General features: G+C 40.7%; 2 protein-coding genes across 2 annotated transcripts in view; both read right to left on the bottom strand.

Moving 5' to 3' along the window:
* Positions 1-34: 34 nt before the first annotated feature.
* dpm1 (dolichyl-phosphate mannosyltransferase subunit 1, catalytic) lies at positions 35-4459 on the bottom strand. Its single transcript, XM_029436046.1, has 9 exons — positions 4271-4459; positions 3853-3952; positions 3561-3594; positions 3402-3478; positions 2773-2798; positions 2505-2600; positions 2329-2397; positions 2117-2231; positions 35-537 (listed from the first exon to the last, which is right to left on the bottom strand). The coding sequence occupies exons 1-9, from the start codon at positions 4396-4398 to the stop codon at positions 433-435; spliced, it is 750 nt and encodes a 249-aa protein (XP_029291906.1). The 5' UTR covers positions 4399-4459; the 3' UTR covers positions 35-432.
* An 825-nt stretch (positions 4460-5284) lies between these two features.
* LOC115011255 (collagen alpha-1(XX) chain-like) overlaps positions 5285-22255 on the bottom strand; it is a 43902-nt gene continuing 26931 nt past the window's right edge. Inside the window, exons 17-42 of the mRNA XM_029436331.1 lie at positions 21981-22120; positions 21762-21894; positions 20810-20955; positions 20521-20650; positions 19362-19478; positions 19110-19256; positions 18341-18397; positions 15838-15876; positions 15575-15713; positions 14887-15029; positions 14347-14456; positions 13553-13711; positions 13344-13421; positions 12965-13051; positions 12799-12852; positions 11964-12059; positions 11774-11827; positions 11591-11644; positions 11440-11493; positions 10319-10390; positions 8787-8822; positions 8615-8681; positions 8019-8207; positions 7736-7813; positions 7149-7310; positions 5285-6110 (exon numbers count right to left, since the gene is read on the bottom strand). Coding sequence (XP_029292191.1) covers positions 6082-6110; positions 7149-7310; positions 7736-7813; positions 8019-8207; positions 8615-8681; positions 8787-8822; positions 10319-10390; positions 11440-11493; positions 11591-11644; positions 11774-11827; positions 11964-12059; positions 12799-12852; positions 12965-13051; positions 13344-13421; positions 13553-13711; positions 14347-14456; positions 14887-15029; positions 15575-15713; positions 15838-15876; positions 18341-18397; positions 19110-19256; positions 19362-19478; positions 20521-20650; positions 20810-20955; positions 21762-21894; positions 21981-22120 — 2570 coding nt within the window. The 3' untranslated portion in view covers positions 5285-6081. The remainder of the gene's footprint in view (positions 6111-7148; positions 7311-7735; positions 7814-8018; positions 8208-8614; positions 8682-8786; positions 8823-10318; positions 10391-11439; positions 11494-11590; positions 11645-11773; positions 11828-11963; positions 12060-12798; positions 12853-12964; positions 13052-13343; positions 13422-13552; positions 13712-14346; positions 14457-14886; positions 15030-15574; positions 15714-15837; positions 15877-18340; positions 18398-19109; positions 19257-19361; positions 19479-20520; positions 20651-20809; positions 20956-21761; positions 21895-21980; positions 22121-22255) is intronic.

Below are 22255 nucleotides of genomic sequence, written 5' to 3'. Positions count from 1 at the left end.
AAAAAAAAAAAAGATCACAATCAGGAAAAACAGAGCCAATAATACAAACTTTTTTATTTTATACAAACAATCACTGGTGTAGCAGTTAAACGTGTACCACTCATCCGACAGCGGTGTAGAGTTCAGTCGGCTGTCTGCACTGAGAAGGATGACACGCTATGTGCATTGTTCAAAATTTCATTTAAGAGGGTGATGGGAATGTAAAGCACTATGTGCCTTCAGTATTCCGGACGACTACTGACATTTTATATTTACTGATAACAGGGGAGCTGTCTCCCCTTGTCAATAGCCGTCACGTCACTGTCTGGCCATATAGGAAAGTGGAGCCCCCCCCCCCCCCCATTAAAATTCTGATAGCACTACTGTACTAAAGATTAACAACAGCGACTTTAAGGGTGAAAGCAACACTATCTGCCTGTGGGATGTCCTACATCATGTCGTGGCGAAGAGTGTGATCAGTCCTTTCACGAATGACACAATCTCATTCCCTCCCAGTTTGGACTCTCCATAAACTCGATCCACAAAGGAAATGGGCACCTGTTGTTTGGAGGAAGAAGAGAGAATTGTTTTTTTTAGTTCACATTCAAAGTCACATGTAGCATGTAGAGTCACAATGCAGGGGGAAGTCAAGTTAAACTTAATGTTATTTCTGGATTCTCTCTTTTTGTGAAAAAGTATTAAAACATATTTTTAAACCAGGTTCAGATTTGTGAAACCTTTATTTTATTTGTGAAAAGAAAAAAAAGAAGGAGAGTTGTTTTTTCTTCATCCAGACACCATCAGACCCAAGGCCAGGGACTACGAAGCAGCCATGTTAACTTATGCTGCACACCTAACCTGCCCCGGCGCAGGTTTTGTCCTAGATAAGACATCAACTTGTGTAAAAGCAGCGCCTGCTGACCAATCACAGCTCGGTGCGTGGATCATAAGATAAAACGAAGAAGTTACAGTCTTTATAAAGTCATAACCCAGGCTTAAAAGCAACACAGTCTGAACTGCCAAATGCAGGAAGAAGAGCTGGCAAAATATCTCCGACTGTGTGTATGAGTAAACATGTTTTTAATATCACTTCCCCATATAGGGCGTGTATCTGACTATAATTATATGTGTGTATTACATGGAATTAATGTGTGGCTCAGATGTAACATATTCTTATGACATGTGTGACAATATTGTAGCTGAAAGAATAAGACTAAAATATTATCATACACGTCATAATTTCCCCAAGAGTATGTTCTATTCTATTAGAATACATTTAATGGAATACACAAATGTAATTATAGTGAGATGTCCTCGTGCCCTCGATGGGCAGTGATATCATATATCTATTAATTTACACCTTCACACAGTCTGAGAAGTTTTGCCAGCTGTCCTTCCTGCATTAGGCAGTTTAAACTGTGTTACTTTTCATCCTGGATCATTTGTGAAATATGACGCTCTGCTGACAGCACACTCGTCCATGTTTGTGATCACTTGCTGACTGAGAAACCCTGGGTTCACTTACGGAGTTGATAATAACCACTGTAGGACCGCTTAGCGAGATCTTGGTGGTTAGGGTTAGTGAAGCCAGATAACTACACGATATCCTGGGTATGATGAACTCACTTCGTAGTACTGGCCTGTAGTCTGTCTGAGCTGGACTTGGGCACACAAATCTGAAATTTGCAGTCTATTTGTTGATCTAGTCCAGGTTTGATAAAATTGATTATTATTATTATTATTATTATTATTATTATTATTATTATTATTATTATTATTATTATTATTATTATTAATCTCATCCAAATTTGTCTAAGGATAGTGTTTTTATTTGAAAATGTCGAGACTTATTTGGTCTGGATGTTGAAAAAGCAGGTAAATCAGTCTTTTTTGTTTCACAAATCTGAAAGTGGGTTAAACTGTGTTAAAACTTTTACTGTGATTTCTAATATTTTTTCCACATCTATAAGAGAGTAAATAAGGAAAATGTATCATTTACGTTTCCCTAAAATTGGAAGCCAACTCCAGTGTCATTGCAGGGTCCACATTATGGAAAAAGGAATATAACTACCCAACTGCACATTTATATTCTTCCCTTAAGCTCATAAAAACATGAATGAATGAATTAGGGCCTCACTTCTCCGATTGTGTAGCTGAGCTGTCTGGCGCGGATGATCATCTCCATCTGAAAGACGTAGCCTTTGGACACGCACCGCTCAACCAGACTCTCCAACACCGCCCTCTTGTACAACCTGTGAGTGAGTGAAAAAAACAGCACGAATGTGAGAAAACTCATCAAGTAAAAGTCAAAGTCAGTGGCATTTATTTCACAACACTTGTACCACTTACCTGAAGCTGCCTGTGAGGTCTGAAGCACCGGGTCTCAGTAACACTTGGGTCAAAAAGTTGGCTCCCCGACTGAACAAGAGAAGGAGACAGAAGGAAATCAAATCTCAGCTGCTCTTCTGTTGCAATCAGAGTCAGTGGAAATTGAAGACAGTGCACTGTTGTTGACTTGCAGCTACCTGATGAGTTTCCTGCGCAGGTCCCAGCCGTATACGCCTCCGTTCCCTTGGTATCGAGTACCAGACACCAGGTCGTAATCGCCTTCCTTCTGCTTTCTGACAAACAAGAGAAATGGTCTTAAAAAAGGGACAGTTCACCCCAAAACCAGAATTAATTAAATAACTAAATACTATTGTTTAAATATTCAGAAAATGTATTTTGTGTGTATAAATCAAAATATATTCAACAAAACAAAATGATAGAAAATGGAACTTTATTAACACTTACTCAATAAATTCTGGGATGAATTTGGGCTGAAATTAAAAACAAATGACAGAACGATCAAATAACATGCTGTCCAAAATGTAATCACTCAGTTATAGTTATATATATATATATATATATATATATATATATATATATATATATAATATATTACAATTACATAAAATAATATTGATATTTTAGGGACGATAGAGAGGAGAGTTGACAAAGAAAATAGATCAGGTAAACTCACATCTCCGATCCCAATACTAACTCTAATGCAATTCAGGACTCAGTTATGGACTCAGCTCGGGCTAAAATGATTTGTCGATAACTACTTTGATAAATCGATTAATCATTTTTGTAAATTTATAAGCAGAAATGCCATATCTGGCTCCAGCTGCTCAAACATGAGGATCAGTTTCTTTGTCTTGTGTGACAGTAACATGTCAATATATTTAGGTTTTAGACAAAGACAAGCACACTAGAAGAAGGCATGTTGATCGTGAGAAATTGTAGATCTTTCCTTATTTTCTGACAAATTAATCAATAACAAAAATAATTGGTAGAAAAATTCGGCCACCTTCTAAGAGGTTAAATCATGTGTTCATGTGAACCGACTGTCAACGCACAAGGAAACAAACTCCACTCACATGATGGGAAAGATCTGCATCCATTATAATGATGAAGTTCCCAGTAGCATGCTTTATGCCATGGATGTAGGCAGTGCCTTTGAAAAGAAACAGGAGCTCATCAGTAGTAGGCACAGGTTAATCGAATGAATACACCAACTTTTACAGTTTTGAACTTACCAAGTCCTAATTTTGTCGCTCTTGGTCGTAGAAGCTGAAGGATAGAAAAAAGAGATAAGAGTCTGCATTAAGATCTCATGCATCTTTTATTTTCTATAACCAACGGTTAAAAGGAATGCTATTTAGCTAAACATTGTAAATTATACTTAAACACTCAGTAGTTATATCAAGTTAATTAATTAAAATAAATACTTTACACAATAGTAGGAAATGCATTCAAAGGAGGTGTTTAATAAGTAAACCTCAGCGCCACCACAGTGAGGGTGGGGATTAGTACCGATTCTTAACTTACTATTTTATCCTCTCCATAGATTTTCTGCAACTGCTCTGCCACTTCCAGGGTCCCGTCTGGGCTTCCGTCGTCAATTACAATTATCTCGTAGTTATAGCCACTGTAAAAACAACACATTAGACTGAAGGTTGTAATTTGGTTCGGATAATTTTGTATCTCACATACAGAAAGATGACAAGCAAATCAAGTGCTACAAACGTGAGCTAGAGCCACCTAGCTAGCTAACTTAAAAATAACACGTTTTTACAGTAGGTTTGACACAATTTAACATTTTGGAAGTCAACGTTAGGAGCCAAGTTGTCGCTTTTTCACTCTGGTTTAGTGACAGCTCATCACTGACAGGTATTAGCTAATGTTACCAAAGTAGTTACTTTAGCTAGCATTAGCCGAGCAGCTTTGCTGGCTCACTGGAACTCACCTTTCACCGAAATATTTCACCAAGAGCCAGACTATCAAAGGTAGGTTTTCCCTTTCGTTGTAGGTAGGTAATAGTATTGAATATTTATCCCTGCTATCCCGGTTTGGGGAAGTTTTTCGGCTTGCCATGGCGAAGCGATTCTACGGTAACCACACTCCGTAAAGTCAGAAATAATACCCCACAGTATCCTGTTTATTATTTTCAAAATAAATTGAGTATCGGCGTAACGACATTGGCAAATACAGTGGATGTCACACTCAACTACATTTCCAAATAGCCACTCATGGAAAACATAGATATAGCATTGTTAGCCCCAGTTAGTGAACAGCATATTGACATGACCGCACAACCATGATAATAGAAATGGTTACTCAGTGATGTCCACACACGCTCATTAAAACCATGAACTCTATAAAATAGATTACAACTAACTTTGTTAACATGTTTTCGATGATGACTTGTTGATCATAGCATAGGCCACAACGCGGGGTCCTCATTCAGTGCACTAAATAAACATAGTTGCATTTATTTTGAAAAATAAACTAACACTTCTGACAAAACAGGAAAATGAGTGAACCACTGTTAACTTGACGAAGCCACTTCAGGCTGGAACCGGAACTAGTATTGTGCTCTTCAAAATAGACACCACTGGAAACAATTCTCTCTTTAACGCGGTTCCGACAAAGGACTATAACATTATTATCATTATCAATCAAAACGTTATTGTCATTTAAAGCTATACACAATGTACAATTCAAATGAAATGTCGTTGTACTGGCTTACTGTAACAAAGGAAAACATTATTTATTACTGCTTGATAAATTATTTTCTCCTATCCTTGGAGCTTGAATAGATTATCACTACACTAAACTAGAGAGGCACTCAGTCAAGTTACTTTGGGGGGAAAAAAACACACAATTCATTAGACACATACTAATGGAATTTTATTAACAAGATAAAAAAACATCTCTTTGACACCGTTTTCTCTGTCTCTGTCTGTCTCTCTCTCTCACACACACACACACGCGCACACACACACACACACACACACACACACACACACACACACACACACACACACACACACAGTAATGTTTATCACCAAAACCCCATTGAAACCAGAACATGTAAACGTGAATTTTCAATACGAATAGGTACACTATAAAATAATATCATACATGAATAACTGCATATAGTAAATATAATAAACAATATACACATAACACATTATCATACACATGACAACACACATTCTCACAGTATCATATATTATCATTTTACACTATGGATTATGCATTTTCATTGTCCTTGAGGCAGTTAAGGTTAGAATGGCAAATGCAATAGGTAGAAATGTAACACAGATTGCTAAACTACTTGGCTTTGATACAGTGCATGAATACATAAACATAGTAATTAAAGGTTTCAGTGCGAATATGGTGTATAAGACAGCACTTCACTGATCCCAATGAGAAAATATTTTCCTTTATGATGCTATCTGTTCCTCGAAACACAATTCTACATTAGACAGCTTCCTACTTAATCTTAGTTTATTCCTCAGACCTTTTTTGATTTTTGTTGTTGTTGTCAAAGAACATTGTAACTAGAGGACTGTGAGAGACCCTTCCTGTGTTGTTTCCTTTTCTCAAGCATGATGAAGCTTCCAAATTAGTTAGTGGCAAGTTCAACACACCAAACCTCTTCAGTGGTGCTTTAGCTCCATTCCCAGTCTGGCATTCAGCTCGAAAGGAACCATAGTCATTTCAAACAGACGTCCGTCACCTTACAGTTGCTGCCTGCTTGTTAATGTCCACTCAAGGTTGGTAGCCATAATAAGGGTCTTCTGGGGGAAGAGAGCACACACAAAAAGAGTCAACAAGTAAGACTACTTCAACAATGTATTTGGCAGTGTTGGCCATTTGTTGTGACAATAAAGTAATGACAGAAAATACACGTTTCCCTGCCTTTCAGCAAACACAAGGTTATGCCATTAAGCCAAGTTTTAAACTGCTCTGATTAACTGCACTTAAGCAGCTTTGGCTGCAGCATGCAGCTGTTTTTAGCTATAAATCTCCAAAAATCCACCGTACTCTACCTGATACTTGGGGTATTTGCCAATGTTTTTTGCAGTGCTGGTGAGATGATAAAATATATCTTTATTATATGTGGCTCAGAGGATACTTATATGAATTTGACCACTTACTTATATGTGTTATTGAATATGAATTCACTTTATTTGTCTCTAGACACCCCTATTTAATTTCAACACATTCACCATTATAATACTTTATTGGTCAATATCAGTGTTGCATTAACACCTTGCTGTGCTGCTCCAAAGTGGCCCAAAAAATCAATTGGCTGCGCGTAAGAAAAAAAGCAATTGTAAATCTAAAAGTAATGTTTTTTATTTAAAATGGACAGCATGGGCTGTCTAAGATGTCTAAGGTAGAGTAATTTATCCTTATGAAGATATGACTTGTGACATTCTCTACCCTTACATACCTATAATGCTTTCACAGCCAAATTAGTTTTTCTGCTGTATAAGCATTCCAAACATTCTGGAGATGCACCGACTGCAATGATCTTTGCCGATTTAAATTTATCCTAAACTGCTACCTTGTTGTCAAAACCTTGTTTTTAAGGTTGTCTCTTCACGGCTTATTTTTGTCTTTTTTAAGTTTTATGTCTTATTCACTCACTTCCACACTGACAACATACGTGTGTGTGTGTGTGTGTGTGTGTGTGTGTGTGTGTGTGTGTGTGTGTGTGGCTGAGACATTACTGTCTGTGCCGCTGTGTGCCTATGTAAAACCATCATGAGACACATGTGTAAACTCAACCGGCAAAAAAAATCGTTGATGGAACTTTCCTGGGAGCTGACCTGTTTGCTGGGGAGCTCTGTGGCAGCCTCCACTGCTGTCACACACACCCGGGGGTCCCATCTCGCCGGGCTGTCCAAGAGGGCCGCTGATCCCTTGGGCTCCTGACTGACCATCATCTCCTTTGGAACCTGTGGATCCCAGCTTGGTCTCACCCGGAGGACCTGCACACCAGTGTTCATGTTGTTATATAATATGTTCTTCAACCCCTATGTTATGTTATGTTCTATGACTGAAGCGAGACGCTGACGAGCTGGCATCGACGTCAGCGAACACTAACTGTGACGACATCAACATGCTTTAACTAAAAACTAAAACTTTACAAAAATCTCTTTATTTTCGTTGACAAAAAAGAGGAGACAAAATATTATAGACCATTAGTCAATTAAAACTTGAAAAATATGATGAGGTGGACTAAATATGATAAAAATGACAATGAATACATAGAATAGCTGACAAAATGAACTCAGCAGACACATAATACACAAAACACATGCGTCATAACCGCAGTACAGGTTTGTGTTCTGGTGATTCATAGTTTATGTATTATATATTATTATATATGAAACAATGACTCAGAGAGATGTACCTGCAAATCCTTTGACCCCTGTGGGCCCCTGGACATTAGGCCCTGCATCGCCTTTCCCCCCTGGCATACCTCTTCTTCCTGCACAGAAGAGAGAGACAAATCAGCAAAGTCAAAAGCTCAGACTAATATCACACAGGACCCTTAAAATCAGGAAGAAAGTGACACATTTATACTTTATAAATGATCAGATGTTTGTGCAATAGTTGCTCGACAAACTTGAGAATTTGGTTGGATTGTTTTCATTTTAACAAACGTATCACCTATAAACAAGATGGAGTCTTACCCTGCTCTCCTGGATATCCAGACCTGCCAGGTCTCCCTCTTGGGCCGACATTCCCCTGGCTGCCCCTGGTGCCTGGTGGGCCCTTGGGCCCTGGTATACCAGGTTCCCCGGGGGGTCCCACCGGCTCCTCAATAGGAGCTGGCTTACGACTTATCTCGTTAATAAACATGTCGAGCTTTAACACCTCCTCTGGAAAAAAGTACACAACTCTGGATAAAGTATAACACAGAGAATATGTGCACCTTTTTTAAGTTTGATGACTTAAGGAGAGACACTACAGGTGAGTCACACATTTCAACCACCATTATCTCACCATGAAACTTCCCCAGTTGATAACGTACATGAAGACTGTGTGTAAGTGCTACTGAAGTGAAAAGTTCTGGCTCAAAGTATGATTATAAGTTCAAATAGACAAAGTTAGTACAATAAACATGTACAATAAACACAATAAATGTGTTTTGGATGCATGTTTTCCACTAGTCTGAAAGAAGCAAAGCAGCCCAAACTCTCAAAATTGACCAGAGCATGAAAAACAATGTTTTAGCCTGGAGCGTCTCGTCTGCAGATATCATCATCGTAGAGTACGGAGTACTTACTATGCACAAGTTGCTCACAGGCTTGTGTGACCAGTTGGTAAATCATGGCCATAGACTGAGGTTCCCCCTGTTAAACATCAGCAGATTCACCAACCATGGTTTCAACAAGAACCAGTAAGAAAAGTATTATTTAAAAAGTGTCAGTATTTTAATAAGAAAAAGATTAACCCACCTTCTCTCCTCGTTCCCCTTTACCTCCCGGCAGACCCTGCAAAGCAACACACGAGCATAAAGATAAATAACCAGTGATTCCCCTGCTCCCCCTAAACCATGTCTCTCCTCACCTTCTCCATTCTGCTCACACATTGTGTGTGTGTGTGTGTGTAAGGGAGGACAACATATGATAACACACACACACACACACACACACACACACACACACACACACACACACACACACACACACACACCTCTTGGTGGATGATCCCTTTTTCATTAAGAGTCCAGTTTCAAAAGCACTCTTTTGTTCCAGGCCTCTGCCATAAAACCGAGTAGCAGAGGCTCTGGTGGGCATGTTCTCGGGCGGCACAAGGCGCGTCTCACCAGCGAGATCAATTAAAACTTCCCTCTCGATCCAAAACACCGGGTAACCAGGGCAACTGCTGCACACGTCAGCTCCTTTGTAACGGGTCTGGCCCGGAGCTCCACATTTTTAATTAGAGTGCATATAGATGTGTGGCTGTGATGAGCTACATGATGTGAGATTGTTCAGGTTAAATATTATAGTGGTGTACAGTGGTATATTAATGTGGAGCATCACCACAATCTTGTTTTTGTTACAATATGAAGGTTAAAGAGGCAACTCATTCCTTCAGATTGTCTGCAGACTGCATTTTAAATTCCATTTTCATTTTAGTTATGGCAGTACGGTGGGATTTAACTGAAGGAGGTTATTATATGGATTGTACTGATGTGATTACAACATTGTGTTCATCATGTCCATAACAGTCATGTATTTATATTGTATCCAGGTGGAGCTGGTGCTGGGGGGCAGGTGGTCTGCCCGACACTGATTGGGCGGTAAAGGACACCTGTTGGTGATTCACGGGTTTCACTCTGGTCTTTGTCTCCGCTACGACGGGTTCGCACGCCGTGAAACTCGTCACTGTGAGTAGACTATTTGATGTCGGACTGTTTCCCTAGAGATTCTGCACAAACTTTGCCTCAGAAAACCAATTTCTGATATAAATATCATAACTTCATGTAATGTTTTGTACATGTTCATCTTACTATGGTTTGAAGTTTAAATGATTTCTCTGACATTTATAAAAACAGTAATAATTGATGTAAGTATAACTTGCATTATCATTGTGCTATGTCATGTGTCATGTTGGATGTCATTTACAGTAATAGAATAAATAACTAGAAGGGCACTCGGAGACTGCAGACATCTGCTGAGGCATTTTCCATAACTGAACAATAATAAATGTATCCACCCTTTGATTTGGATCCGCTCCAAAATTAAAAGGGTTTTTCTTTGGCCCATGCGACAACCTTCCACCAAGTCCAACAGTTTTGGGAAAACTACTCTTACATTTATATCATTGTCATGACTCTTCTGTGTGTGTAAATGTTTTCTTTGAAGTTTACTAAGAACAGGAAGAGCGACCAAGTGTCTGAAAACATAGCACAGATATTTCTGACCCATGTTCACTGCATCACCAAATATGAAGACAGACATGGCTAATGACCTTCTCGTCTTACCGTAGGTCCCACCGGTCCTGAGTAGCCCCTATCCCCTATCGGCCCTGGGTGTCCTGGAATTCCTTGAAAACCCTGTAAAATAAAAACAAATAGACAGAGAGATACTTTATTTATCCCGAGGGAAATGTCACCTTGTGAACCGCTGCTGTCTGACCTGATTGGCTCTAATAAGCAGCACACAATAACTTGACATTTTACAATGTAGAGTAGTCCTTTGTGCCCAAAACCTCCAGGACCACCACTCAGCACCCCCGTCTCCGCAGGTGGCTGGTGTAAGACACATTTGTTACACCCAATTTCTCTCAGTCAGAGTCACCTACCACATCTTGTAGGTCATTACAGCAGACGATACAACAGTGACGGACAAAATGAGCAACATATTCACTATTCTTAGAGCCTTATAGCCAGCAGGTGCTGAATGCAAACTTAATTGTTTTGTTGAACTACAGTAACTTTGCCTAAAAAGTGTTTTTACATATCAATCTGGATCTTACTCTAGACATGTTTTAAACACAGTAATGCCTGGTGTTGGCCTGAGGGCGGTGCAAGAGGAAAGCTCAACATGTGTCCAAAATTGAATGTCTCATTCATCCTCAGTAAATGAATGTGTATCAGACAATTAAATTTGAATATTTTGTGTATAAGACAAAAGGTCACAGGTCACCAAATAAAGTAGGATTCATCCTGCGAGGGACAACACACAACCACAGGAGATTTCATGGCCATCAAAGGAACACTTCACCCACAAAAGGACCATTTGTATATCAATGACTTGAATTCTTAGTTTTCCTCGCTTGCCTGCTGTGTGAGAGTTTGTAAACGGATGTTTTCAGACAGTTCTGCTGTTATTAACCCTGCCCCCATATACTTCAATTCATCAGGACTTTTTTAATTCTTCGTTCACCGGGGAGGCATGTGAGAAAAACAAAGACACAGGGGAGTAATTGATATACAAAAAGGTCATTTTTGGGGGTGAAGTATTCCTTTAGGATATCCGTTTTTCAAATTCCGTGTCTTGGACTAAAAATGTTGGTCACGGTAAATTTTGACCTTACGGTGGCCCGAAGGTCAACAATGCTCAAATTCTACACATAGTGGCTCTAAGATTAAATCCATCTCACCCTGGAACCAGTAAGGCCGGGTCCACCGATGTTACCTTCGAGCCCCCGGATGCCCTGCGGAACACATGTAGAGATATGAGGACAAATAAAGGATCAGATCAACTGTAAGAAGAACTGCTGACATTTACTGTTCTGGGATCGAGCAGCTCACCTGAGGGCCTGGAATCCCCAGTTTCCCATTTGGACCTGGAAGTCCTGGTAAACCCTGAAGGGGTACGAGAGAGGACAATGAGAGGCAGATGAGTGGGTTGAAAGACAACAACACAGAGAAGAAGATTTAAAAAGTTTTATATTCTATTTGTGTATTTTGGTGACTCCACTACTTCAGTTTCACCTGGACTCCTGGTCGCCCAGGATCTCCCTTTTCCCCTCTTGCACCAGGAGGACCCTAAAAGGGAAAATAAGTAACGGCAATTATATTTCATACAACACACTAGATTAAAAAAAGTCCAGTTTAGCAAGTCACAGATCATGGTTAATACCACCATACACGAGTACGTATTTAAAGTAAGAAGGTTACCCACCGCCTTGCCCTGCACGGCCATGCCTCTGGGCCCTGAGCTCCCCAGGGGTCCGAGACCTCCCTCAAACCCAGACTTTCCTGGAGGACCCACCTCCCCCTGAAACACACAGAAGACAACTTGAAGACATCAATTTGGAGCTCCAAGGCATGACTCTGACTAAACCATGAAAGTAACCAGATGGTTTTACTGTTAAACTTGAAACCTGTAATACCATTTCAGTCTGACAAAAACACACACATTACAAACCAATAACAACTAATACAAACTCAAATGTATATACAATCCTGTGAGCACTTTCAGCTCAGCTGGCCAGAGCTCGAAGCACGTTGTGATAAATAGATCCTGGAACTGTGGACTCCATTCTCTTTGTACACAGTGCAGCCGAACACTAGACCTACACATGTAGGCCACTTAGTCATCTTCAGACTGTGGGCGGGGAGAAGGAGAGCACTCACGACAGCTTCTCTGCATGTGGATAAATATAATATTCAGTGCCTTTTTATTGGGCATCAACCTCACGTTTACTCGCTTATTGTTGGACAAATAGACTTGAAGCGTAGATAAATGCTTCAGTTCAGATCGCGGTGGCGCCTGTGAGCCGCAGCTGAGGTGGAGCGGCGCAGACAGCTGCACAGATTTAAATGATGAGAGGGTATCTGTAGACAGTGGGAGTAAAAACACTTCTGACAACCTCCGCTACAGACACACACAGGGGCGACGGGAAGGGAGTGATTGGAGACTTGGCCTCCATACTTCCGCCGCCCATCTCCTGCAAGGCTGTAGTTTCTGAAGGGGGCTTAAACCTAAATCAAACTACGCCTGAAGAAATATTTACCTTTTTGCCTTGCTCTCCCTTGTCACCTTTCTCACCACGAGTTCCTGGCTTTCCCTGTGGAAGAGAAAAAGAATCAAAACATCAACATGTGATCAAACAACTGCATCACACAACAAAACCAGTCAGCTAATATGTTAGGCCTGAGTGAGATCTCACGGGGACATACAGTCGGTCCAGGGGAACCGGAAGCTCCGGGGATGTCAGAGGAGCAGGTACAGGTGTACGCCGGGGCAGGACAGCTCTCCTCATCTCTCTGAGACACACACACACACACATACACGCACAGACATTAAGGCAGCTCTTGAAGGCTGTGTGCTAATATTTGAGGTATGAGTCATTCTCACATAACGTATAAAACAGTAATAAAGATATAAATAGTCTTTGTTTTCCACAATACGGTGCCAAGAGCTAAACTTTTAATTAAGCACTCAGCTCATGCAGCTCATTGTACTTCTTATATTGGTTCAAAGACAGCATCAACTCACAATAAGCCTCTAGCAAGATAGAGTTGAATAAAGAATATAGATGAACAGTAACAGACTGACCACTCCAGGAAGGTCGCAGCAGGTATCCTCATAAGCCCACGTGGTGTTACAGACGATCTCAAAGGACTGAAGCTGGAACTGGAAACAAAAAGAACACAGGATACAGGTTGAGCACAGGACAGATTGAAAGCAGTTTTCAGGTGTTGTGTTCAGGTGTGTCATTTATTGACGGGACCTTAATTAAATGAAAGGAAGAGAATAAAATGTACCGGTACAGAGCCACTTTTGGGTCCCCTGGTCTTCACCAGTTTTCCCAGCATCTCAAAGCCGTCGGTGGGTAGGCTGCCTACAGGGCGGGCCGGCCTCTCTCCCACACGCTGACAGTCCACAGACAGGGACACGCTCACCTGGCTGACAGACAGGTGAATCTGCCAATCACAGGAGAAGGAGGAATGATGAAATGGAGCCACAAGGGAGAAAAGACGACATGAAATCCCAGATTATTTTTGTCATATTAGGCCAGAAAGTCAGATTTACTAGGCCGGGGTTGACCCCCAAACACCTTGTAAGTCCTATTGTTACTCTTTGCCTTAATTTGTATTAAGGATCAGTGATAATGATATCTTCGGGATGTCATGCTGAATCTAAAAATATTCGTGTCATGTCTGTGTGAAAATCAGCAATCAGACACTGCTGCAAGTCCAACTGCTGAACATGCTGAACATGCTGATAAGAAGCCAAACTACAATAAATAACTTCCGGTTGTTTTTATATACCTGCACTTTCCCCCCGCAGTATCCTTGACTCACATCTCTCTCTAGTTCCATGTCTTGCTGTTGGTCTTTATTATGTGTATTTTCCTGACAGCTGCATGTGGAGTGTACCTTCAAATCATGCTCCTTCCTATTATTACATGTCTTAACATTTCTGTTGTCACAAGGTAAGAATGTGGATGGAAATAAAGATATTTAACCTGATTTAAAAACATGACATCGATGTTTCATTTGTTGCTAAATGACAGTGTTATTGTCGTCCAAGGCTTGCTCAGTGTCTGTTATCTCACCTTGTGAAAGCTGCCATAGAACAGTCTGTGGACCTGCCGCTGGTCAAAGGTCAGCTCCTGCACTTCTCCCCTGTAGTCCAGACTGAAGTACATCAGATGCTTGGTAGTAGCTGTGGCAAGCACAAAAACAGAGGAAGACTTTCATTCCAACTATCATTTCCTAAAGACCAAGATCTTGTTTTGTCTACCAACCAAAGTATTCATCTTATTATCACATTCGACAAAGAAAAGCAGCAAAACTATGAAATTAAGAAATGGGAATTAGGGAAACTTTGAAAATTTTACTTGGAGAAACCCCCCCCCCCCCCCTCCATAAACAATTAATATAAACTGTTCTGTTGATTAATAATAATGAATCATTTCTGTTCTAAATAAAACCATAAACCAAAAGAAAGTGACTACAGAGTCACTGTAGCTCGTCATCACTGGTCCTGACAGTTGGTCCAGTATCTCGAGGCCCTGATGAAGGAATACGAGGCTAAAGGGATCACGAAGCTGTCTACAGTTTAGGAGATGGACGGATGCAGAAATGTAACTCACGGTCGAGCACCACTCCCATCTTGGGCTGGAAGTCATTGTCAGTGAGCTGCCAGAGGGCGAAGGGTTCTCTGGGCGTATCCTGCAACATGCGGAAGGCGATGCTGATGGTGTGTTCTGGAGACAAACCTGCGGGGTGGATAAACCTGGGAGGGGAGTGTTGAATTAACTTCCAGTATTTCTCTTTTGAAGATACAGTAAACATGTTTGGAACTGCTGCACAATGACAGAGAGAGGTGTGGGGGAGGGTTTTAAACTGTAAGCTCATGTAACTTGTGCTCATGTGCTGTTTAGTATTTGTGGTCTGGTGTAAGGCAGGGATCCTCTTTGTCACCCTCAGGGATTGGATCTCCCACAGAGAAGACGTAGATTTCGCTGACAAACTGGCTCTCCGTTTATTGAACTACAACCGCATTCATCAAAAGTCAGATAGCTTCAGGATGTATTCCAAAGTGACTGATCTCCATATAAACATCAGGAAAACCCAGGTCCTGTGTGTAAATACACCATCAACACGTCCTATTACAATCGATGGAGTGGCTCTGGAGGACGTTTAACACTTTACCTGTTTTGGAAGCATTATCAACAGAGACAATGGAGCCGAAGGAAGACGTCGAAGATAGGGTTACACAGCAAACATATTAAATGAAGCAGAGGGTGAATCTTAAAGCAGTAAAAGAGATGATCTCACTTGGTGCTCTGCGTCAGTTGGACGTCTCTGTACACAGTGTAGGTGGGGAGGGTGTTGAAGACAAAAGGCTCGGCTGCCACACCCTCCACAGACGAGTGCGCTCTCCGAGTCAGGCCGAAGGCTTCCATCATGTCAAAGCCTGAGACAACAACCGCATGACGAGATGTTTCTTTATGACAACAATTCTTGTCTTTCTAAATCTGATGTTTCAGTTGTTCAAAATGAGCCTTTTAGTTTTATGTGTGAGGTTCAGCTTGTCTCACCTTTAACAATGCTGTTTCTGATGGTGACTTCAGGGCAGACTGCAACAAAACAGCAATCATTATAACACTCATTATAAACATAAGTTAAGGGAAAAAATACGAAAGTCTCACTACGGGCACCAAGTGCAATTTGACCATTTGATAAGATTACGTCTCAAGGAAGTTGATATGAGGGACGAAACAACTTAATTACAATATGTAGCTGAGGACGATGCAATAAGAAGTGAGAAACTGATTATCAAAACAACACAGTGTTACCCAAGGGTGGAATGTATTACCGCTTATTTATTACCTCAGTGACTCGCATTGTAATAATAATAAGAAACTTTGATGGTCTGATTCACTTTCTGTGGTCCTCATTGAACAAGCTCATTTCATTGAAACTGACAAATGAAGCCTGACACAGTCCTCATGACTACTATTAGATTAATTTCACTCGCATCACCAAAAGCAATCGTTGCTCTCTCTCATTACATTAATGTCTAGAGCAGTCTTTCTCAAAGAGTGGTCCGCGGACCACCAGCGACCCCTAGTGGTCCGCGAGTATATTGGTAAAATGTCACGTTTGAAATTAATTTATTATAAGTTCAAAGTGTTTCTCAAACTGTTTAAAAAAGACTAGTATAGAGTGTAGCATAGATGTAGCCTAGTTATGCAGCTATGTGTAGAGCTTAGATCGTAAAACGAACCTACGCAGCTGCGTAGCTACGTAGGTTCGTTTTACGTGATTACGTCATAAATGATCTGCGCGGTCAATTTGAGCGGACAAGATGGATCGATGGCTAAAGACAGGGTCAGTTAAAAGAAAATTAAATGAACAATCTGACACGGCAGGCAAGGTGCTGGTCCTGATGCAGGTGATTCAGCAGCTTCAAGTGCTTCAGCTGCAGCAACAAGTCATTGTGTGTGCGTTACTGAGTCCCAGGAGAGTGGTTCGCCGTCCAACTACCACCCGGCTGAAAGCTGTGAAACTCGGCTTGAACGTGGAAAGTCCAGCGCTAAAGTGAAAAGAAAATATCACAGCGACTACATAAGATTTGGACTGGAGATGAAGAGGATCCTAATCCACACTGTGTTTTGTGCTACGAGTCTTTGGCGAACGAGGCTATGAAACCCGCCAAGCTCAAGCGACATTTTGAGAGCAAACACAAAGATTACATTGGGAAACCTTTAAGTATTTTTGAGAGAAAACGTGATGAACTCAAGAAACAAATGACGAAGGCGCCATCACAGTTTTTTTCACTGGGGGAAAATGCGAAGGCTACAGAGGCATCATACAGGGTATCCCTTCTCATCGCAAAAACAGGTAAACCTCATTCAATAGGTGAGAATTTAGTCAAACCAGCTGCCAAGATCATGACTAATTTATTGTTTGGGGAGAAAGCAAGCGACACAATTAACAGGGTCCCCCTCTCCAATGACACTGTCCAGCGGCGAATAACAGCCATGGCTGAACATGTGAAAGATCAGCTGATCACATGTTTACGCCAAAGCCAGTTTTTCACACGATGAGTCGACTGATATCGGGAATGAGGCAAATCTGCTGTGTTTTGTAAGGTACATTTATGCTACATTTAATAATTAACTTGTGTTTATTGTTAAATTCCTGTTAAACTTGGACCTGCAACCATAGTGTTACTGTATTTTATTTTTGAAAATCCACAGCGGAAGTTTGTGTCGTACTAAATGTGGTGCATTTTGTGTATCTTGCTGAGGGTAAGTTCACTCTGACACTCAGTAATAAACTCAGTAATAAATGTAGTCTACGTTTCATTTGATGTGTAAAATCTATCAGCATTTACCGTTGTTGGAAAAAAATATACTTAAATAAACCCACAAAGTCAGGATCAAAATAAGAGTTTTAATCAATATTTTTGCAAGAAAGAGCAGAGTTATACATAAAAAAAGATGTACAAACTCTCACACGTAAGCTTGTAAGACTGCCGTGTGCTGCTCAGAGGAGTGAATCCTCTGCTGCGGTATTTATACTGAATTCAAAAGTCAGGAGGTAGTTCAGGTCAGTCCCTCTTTTGTTTACACAACATGGTGGTTTGCAGAAGAGACAGATGGTCTTCTTATCTGGAGTTAAATCGCATATGAACGAAATGCTTGTAGAATCCGTATTTGTATTTGTATTGTTGATTTAATGTGTGAGCGAGCGATATAGAGAAGGTCACATGAAGCTCATTATTAGGCTGTCATTTGTAATATATTGTTGGAGTGGTAAGCAGGCCTATTGTTTTTGGATATTTGGGGAGTTAGGTGGTCCGTGAGTGTTTTTTTATTGGTTAAGTGGTCCTTGGTCTGAAAAGGTTTGAGAAACACTGCTCCAGGATGAGAGACATATGAAAACTAATGTAGTCCTCATTTTGCTGGCGTCATCTAAGGACTCCCTGGGACTTTCTGTGTTCAAGAATATAGCAAGTGTGAAAGGACTTAACAAAAGGTAATTCACGTCACTAATCAGACGGAAGAATATGATTGCGACGTGATGATGAGTCACCTTCGTTGTGGACGGGGTACATCCGGGGATGGATGGGGATTCTGGCAGGAGCCGTGGCTGTTCAAAGAAAGTAAAAAGAAAAGAGAAAGAACTTTATACATTTTTGTCAAAGGAACATTTTCTGTTGTCTGTATCAATCTATACATACAATTACTTTCAAAACTACTGAGTGATTTGATTACATTATGGAGAGAAGCAGCACAGAACACTTGTGCCTTATAATTTAATTATACATTTCTCGATCATTTTGGTTGTTAGTGCATACATTTTGGTAAGCGTGTGAATTTTCTCCTCAAAAGTTCCACCTCAGCTCCTATATTATATATTTATATATTATTATAATAATTATTATTATTATTATAATAATAATAATAATCCCAGAGGAAATCAGGTTGTAGCTTCAAAATTGTAGTGTTTACTATTTACCATTAAATTGAACTATTTTGTCATGTTTGCCCTGTGATGTGTGTTTCCTGCACAAAAAATAAAAATGCATCAAAATCAATGTAGTTGCTAATTATTGTCATATCCCAGACTGTCAAAAAAGATTCCCCTGAACATTTAGTGTACAGAAAAAGATAAAAACATTTGGGTGGCATTATGCACAAACTGCCATTTGAAGAGTTAATATTATAAATGAAAGGGTATTTGGTAGTGATGATGATGAGGACTAAAGGTGGTTAAAAGATTTAGAAAATAATATTTATATATAATACTTTTATGGCAGTATTTTGTAACACACAGTCGGTGTTACTGCATCAGCTCAGACCTGTGGGATGCAGAATGGAGACGGCAGCGCCCTCTGCTGAGCCGAGAAGTGAGTGCACGCTGATGCGATACAGAGTCTCCGGTTCCAGATCAGTGAAACAGTGACTGCTGCTGGACTCGTCCACAGTTTCTTCCTTTGTTTGCTTGTCTGTACACAATGCACACATAGACAGGACATACACGCACCGATGGGTGAGATGAGACAGCTTCATGTAGCCAGAGTCACTTACTATAGATGTTTCAATAGATTTACCTTTGACAGACTGGATGACAATACGATATGCATCGACAGCAGACACGGGTCTCCAAGACACACAGATACTGGACTGGTCCGACCGGACCACACTCACACTGCTAACCCGCAGACTGGCTGGAGGGACAGACAGACAGACAGACACATTTTCATCACAAAATCAGAATCAGAAATCCTTTATTAGTATATACGGGGAGATTTACCTTGTTACAGCAACAAACATATGAAGTAAAGTGGCCAGTATACAATAGTTAAATAGAAAAAGATAAAAACGAGTACAAAGGCCTCACATAACAGTCCCAACACCTGTAAACAGACGTGTGAAATCCTTCCTCTTTTTCCCTTAAAGACTAACCATCACTCTTTGTGTCCAACATGAATATGCTTCAATAAATTAAAAGCATACAAGAGAAAGCTTATGTATGATATTTCACCCACAGTTATGTTGACAGTATCAATATATGTCATTTGGGATATTATTCATGAAAGTCTTAAAAATGTTAAAGAAGCATATATCAATTATTTTAAGTGCTGAGTATCTGTGGATTAGATTCCAGAGGTGGCTGCGTACATCGTGTGATCCAAACATTTCCAATAACTCCAGAGCGTCGTAAAGTCCACAACTACAATGTATCGAACAAAGAGAAATGTAATCATTGTAATCACTGTTTGTTGTTTGTGGGTTACGGAACAGACTTTGTATCTCTGTTATCAAGTTATTATCATTAGTTTTTCCTACATATTTTTTCTTTCTCTGAACGTGTGCCCTCTGCCCTGGAGATAGAAATGTTAAGCAGAGCCGCTTTATATATATCAGCTCTGGTTTTGGAGATATTGATATTTTGAGAAAATGAATATCAACATCCTTCTTTCTTCGTCCCTGCGCTGTAAGCTGACATGGTAGGAGACATTATGTTGATTATTATGATGGAGGGTTTTCATCATATGCACTGAAACATAATCCATGTTAATAATGAATCATCAACAACATTCTAACGTGGGAGGTTTATTTTTGTTTGTATTTATGTTGACTTGATGTGTGAAGGTTAAAATGATCTTCTTCATAAACCTACCAATGTGTTACGATGTAACATTATATCTGCAGCAAGTTCAAGTGCAGTCAGCTTTGCAGCAGGTGAGTTTTGTGTGTGTGACTCACTGGTTTTGCCCTGAGCTGAGCTGCTGCCTCCTTCTCTGTTGCGGTACTCGGCGGTGACCAGGATGCTGTAACGTGTGTCTGGCTGTAACGACTCCAGCGCCACACGCTTCTCACCACCCGGGACCAACACCTGCAGACAACAAACGCACCTTTCAAAGTCAAGCTTTTAAGTAAAACGTCCGTCTGTTGATACAGCGACGGAGCTAATTTGCGGTTTGGGGAATTCTCTGTGACGCCTGCAGAAGCACTATAATTTACTGTCCAGCAGTGACGATAGCAGAACACTCACAGTGCTGTCCTGGGTCTCAGCTGCAGTCAGTGCAGTGTAGGACACACGATACTGGAGGACGTGAGCGTTGGGAGGCACCCAGCTGACCACTAAACTGACCGCTGTCTCCTCAGAGACAGATAGGCCGGATGGGCCTCCACCAGATACTGCACAGACAAAATACAAAGAGATATTTAGACTCACTACAAGGACATTTTAATAGATGAGAGATGAGGAATATGCCCTCGTGAGGAGACAATTGGACAGAACCTGTAAAACATTCAAATCCCCCCTCCCCCCTCCTAAGTATCAGGTCAGACTGTGAATCTGAGGGAAAGGTGTGAAAACTAGTAACAAAATGAAATCCAAGCGTTTGATAGATTCCGTTGAGCACTGTTGGATGAATAGTGCAGCTGCATCATACCACGCAGACACAGAGTCCGAGCAGGGACACTTGTGAACTTGCACCATCAAGAGCTTTGAATAAAACTGGCCTGTATGGGAGGGTGGCTAGAAAGAAGCCATTACTCTAGACAAAAACATATAAAAAAAAAAGCATTTTTTGGCAAAAATTCTAAACGCCATGTGTTACCTAACACTGCCCATGCCTCAACAAAACACCATCCCCACAAGGAAGTATGGGGGTGGGAACATCACACTGTTTGGATGCTTTTCCTCACCAGGGACCGGGCATTTTGTTAGAATAGAAGAAAGAATGGATAAAGCAAATTACAGGGAGATTGTGCAAGAGAAGCCGCTTCAGTCGGCTAAAACCGTTCTCCAAACCAAGAGAAAATGTCAAACCTGCAAAAACTTATTTTCCACCTGTTTCACATATGAAAAAAATTGAAGGAAATAAATAATAAAAAAAACTTTTTTCTCGCTTGCCTCTCAGGTCTTCCGTACTGTCCAGTGCTGCTGATAGTGTTTTATGTATGAGTGTGTGGTGTTTAAATGAGTGTGTGTGACTCACAGGTGCTGTAGCGTATGGCCACAGCTTCACTCTGAGCTCCATCTCCATAAAGTGCAGACAAAGAGATCTGGTATTCCTTATCATCCTCCACCCCCTCCAGGATCGCCCCTTCACTCTCACCACTCACCCTCAGCTAAAACACACAGACAGGAGCAACATTATATATATTAATTATTATAACACATTGTACACTACATCCGACCTTTAACCCATCCCCACCTGTCTGAGGTCTCCTCCACTTAGAGAGATCCACTTGATGAGGTAGGAGACCACATCATCAGCTGCAGCCTGCCAGCGCACGGTGATATCACTGCCTGAGAAGTTAGTCACCCTGAGGTCGGATGGGGAAGACACCTTCACTAGGAGAGAAGGAAAAAGAGACTTTAGTCTGATTTGATCATTTATTCAATGTTTTTTCTCTGTGCTGTGAAGTTGCACAAGACAACTCCTTTGACGCATTAACAGAGATATAAGATGATGCACTTGTGTGTGTG

This window comes from Cottoperca gobio, chromosome 7, assembly GCF_900634415.1.
Source record: "Cottoperca gobio chromosome 7, fCotGob3.1, whole genome shotgun sequence".
Taxonomy (NCBI): Eukaryota; Metazoa; Chordata; class Actinopteri; order Perciformes; family Bovichtidae; genus Cottoperca; species Cottoperca gobio.
The sequence above is the reverse complement of the archived record's forward strand: the minus strand, read 5'-3'. Positions and strand labels throughout refer to the sequence as shown.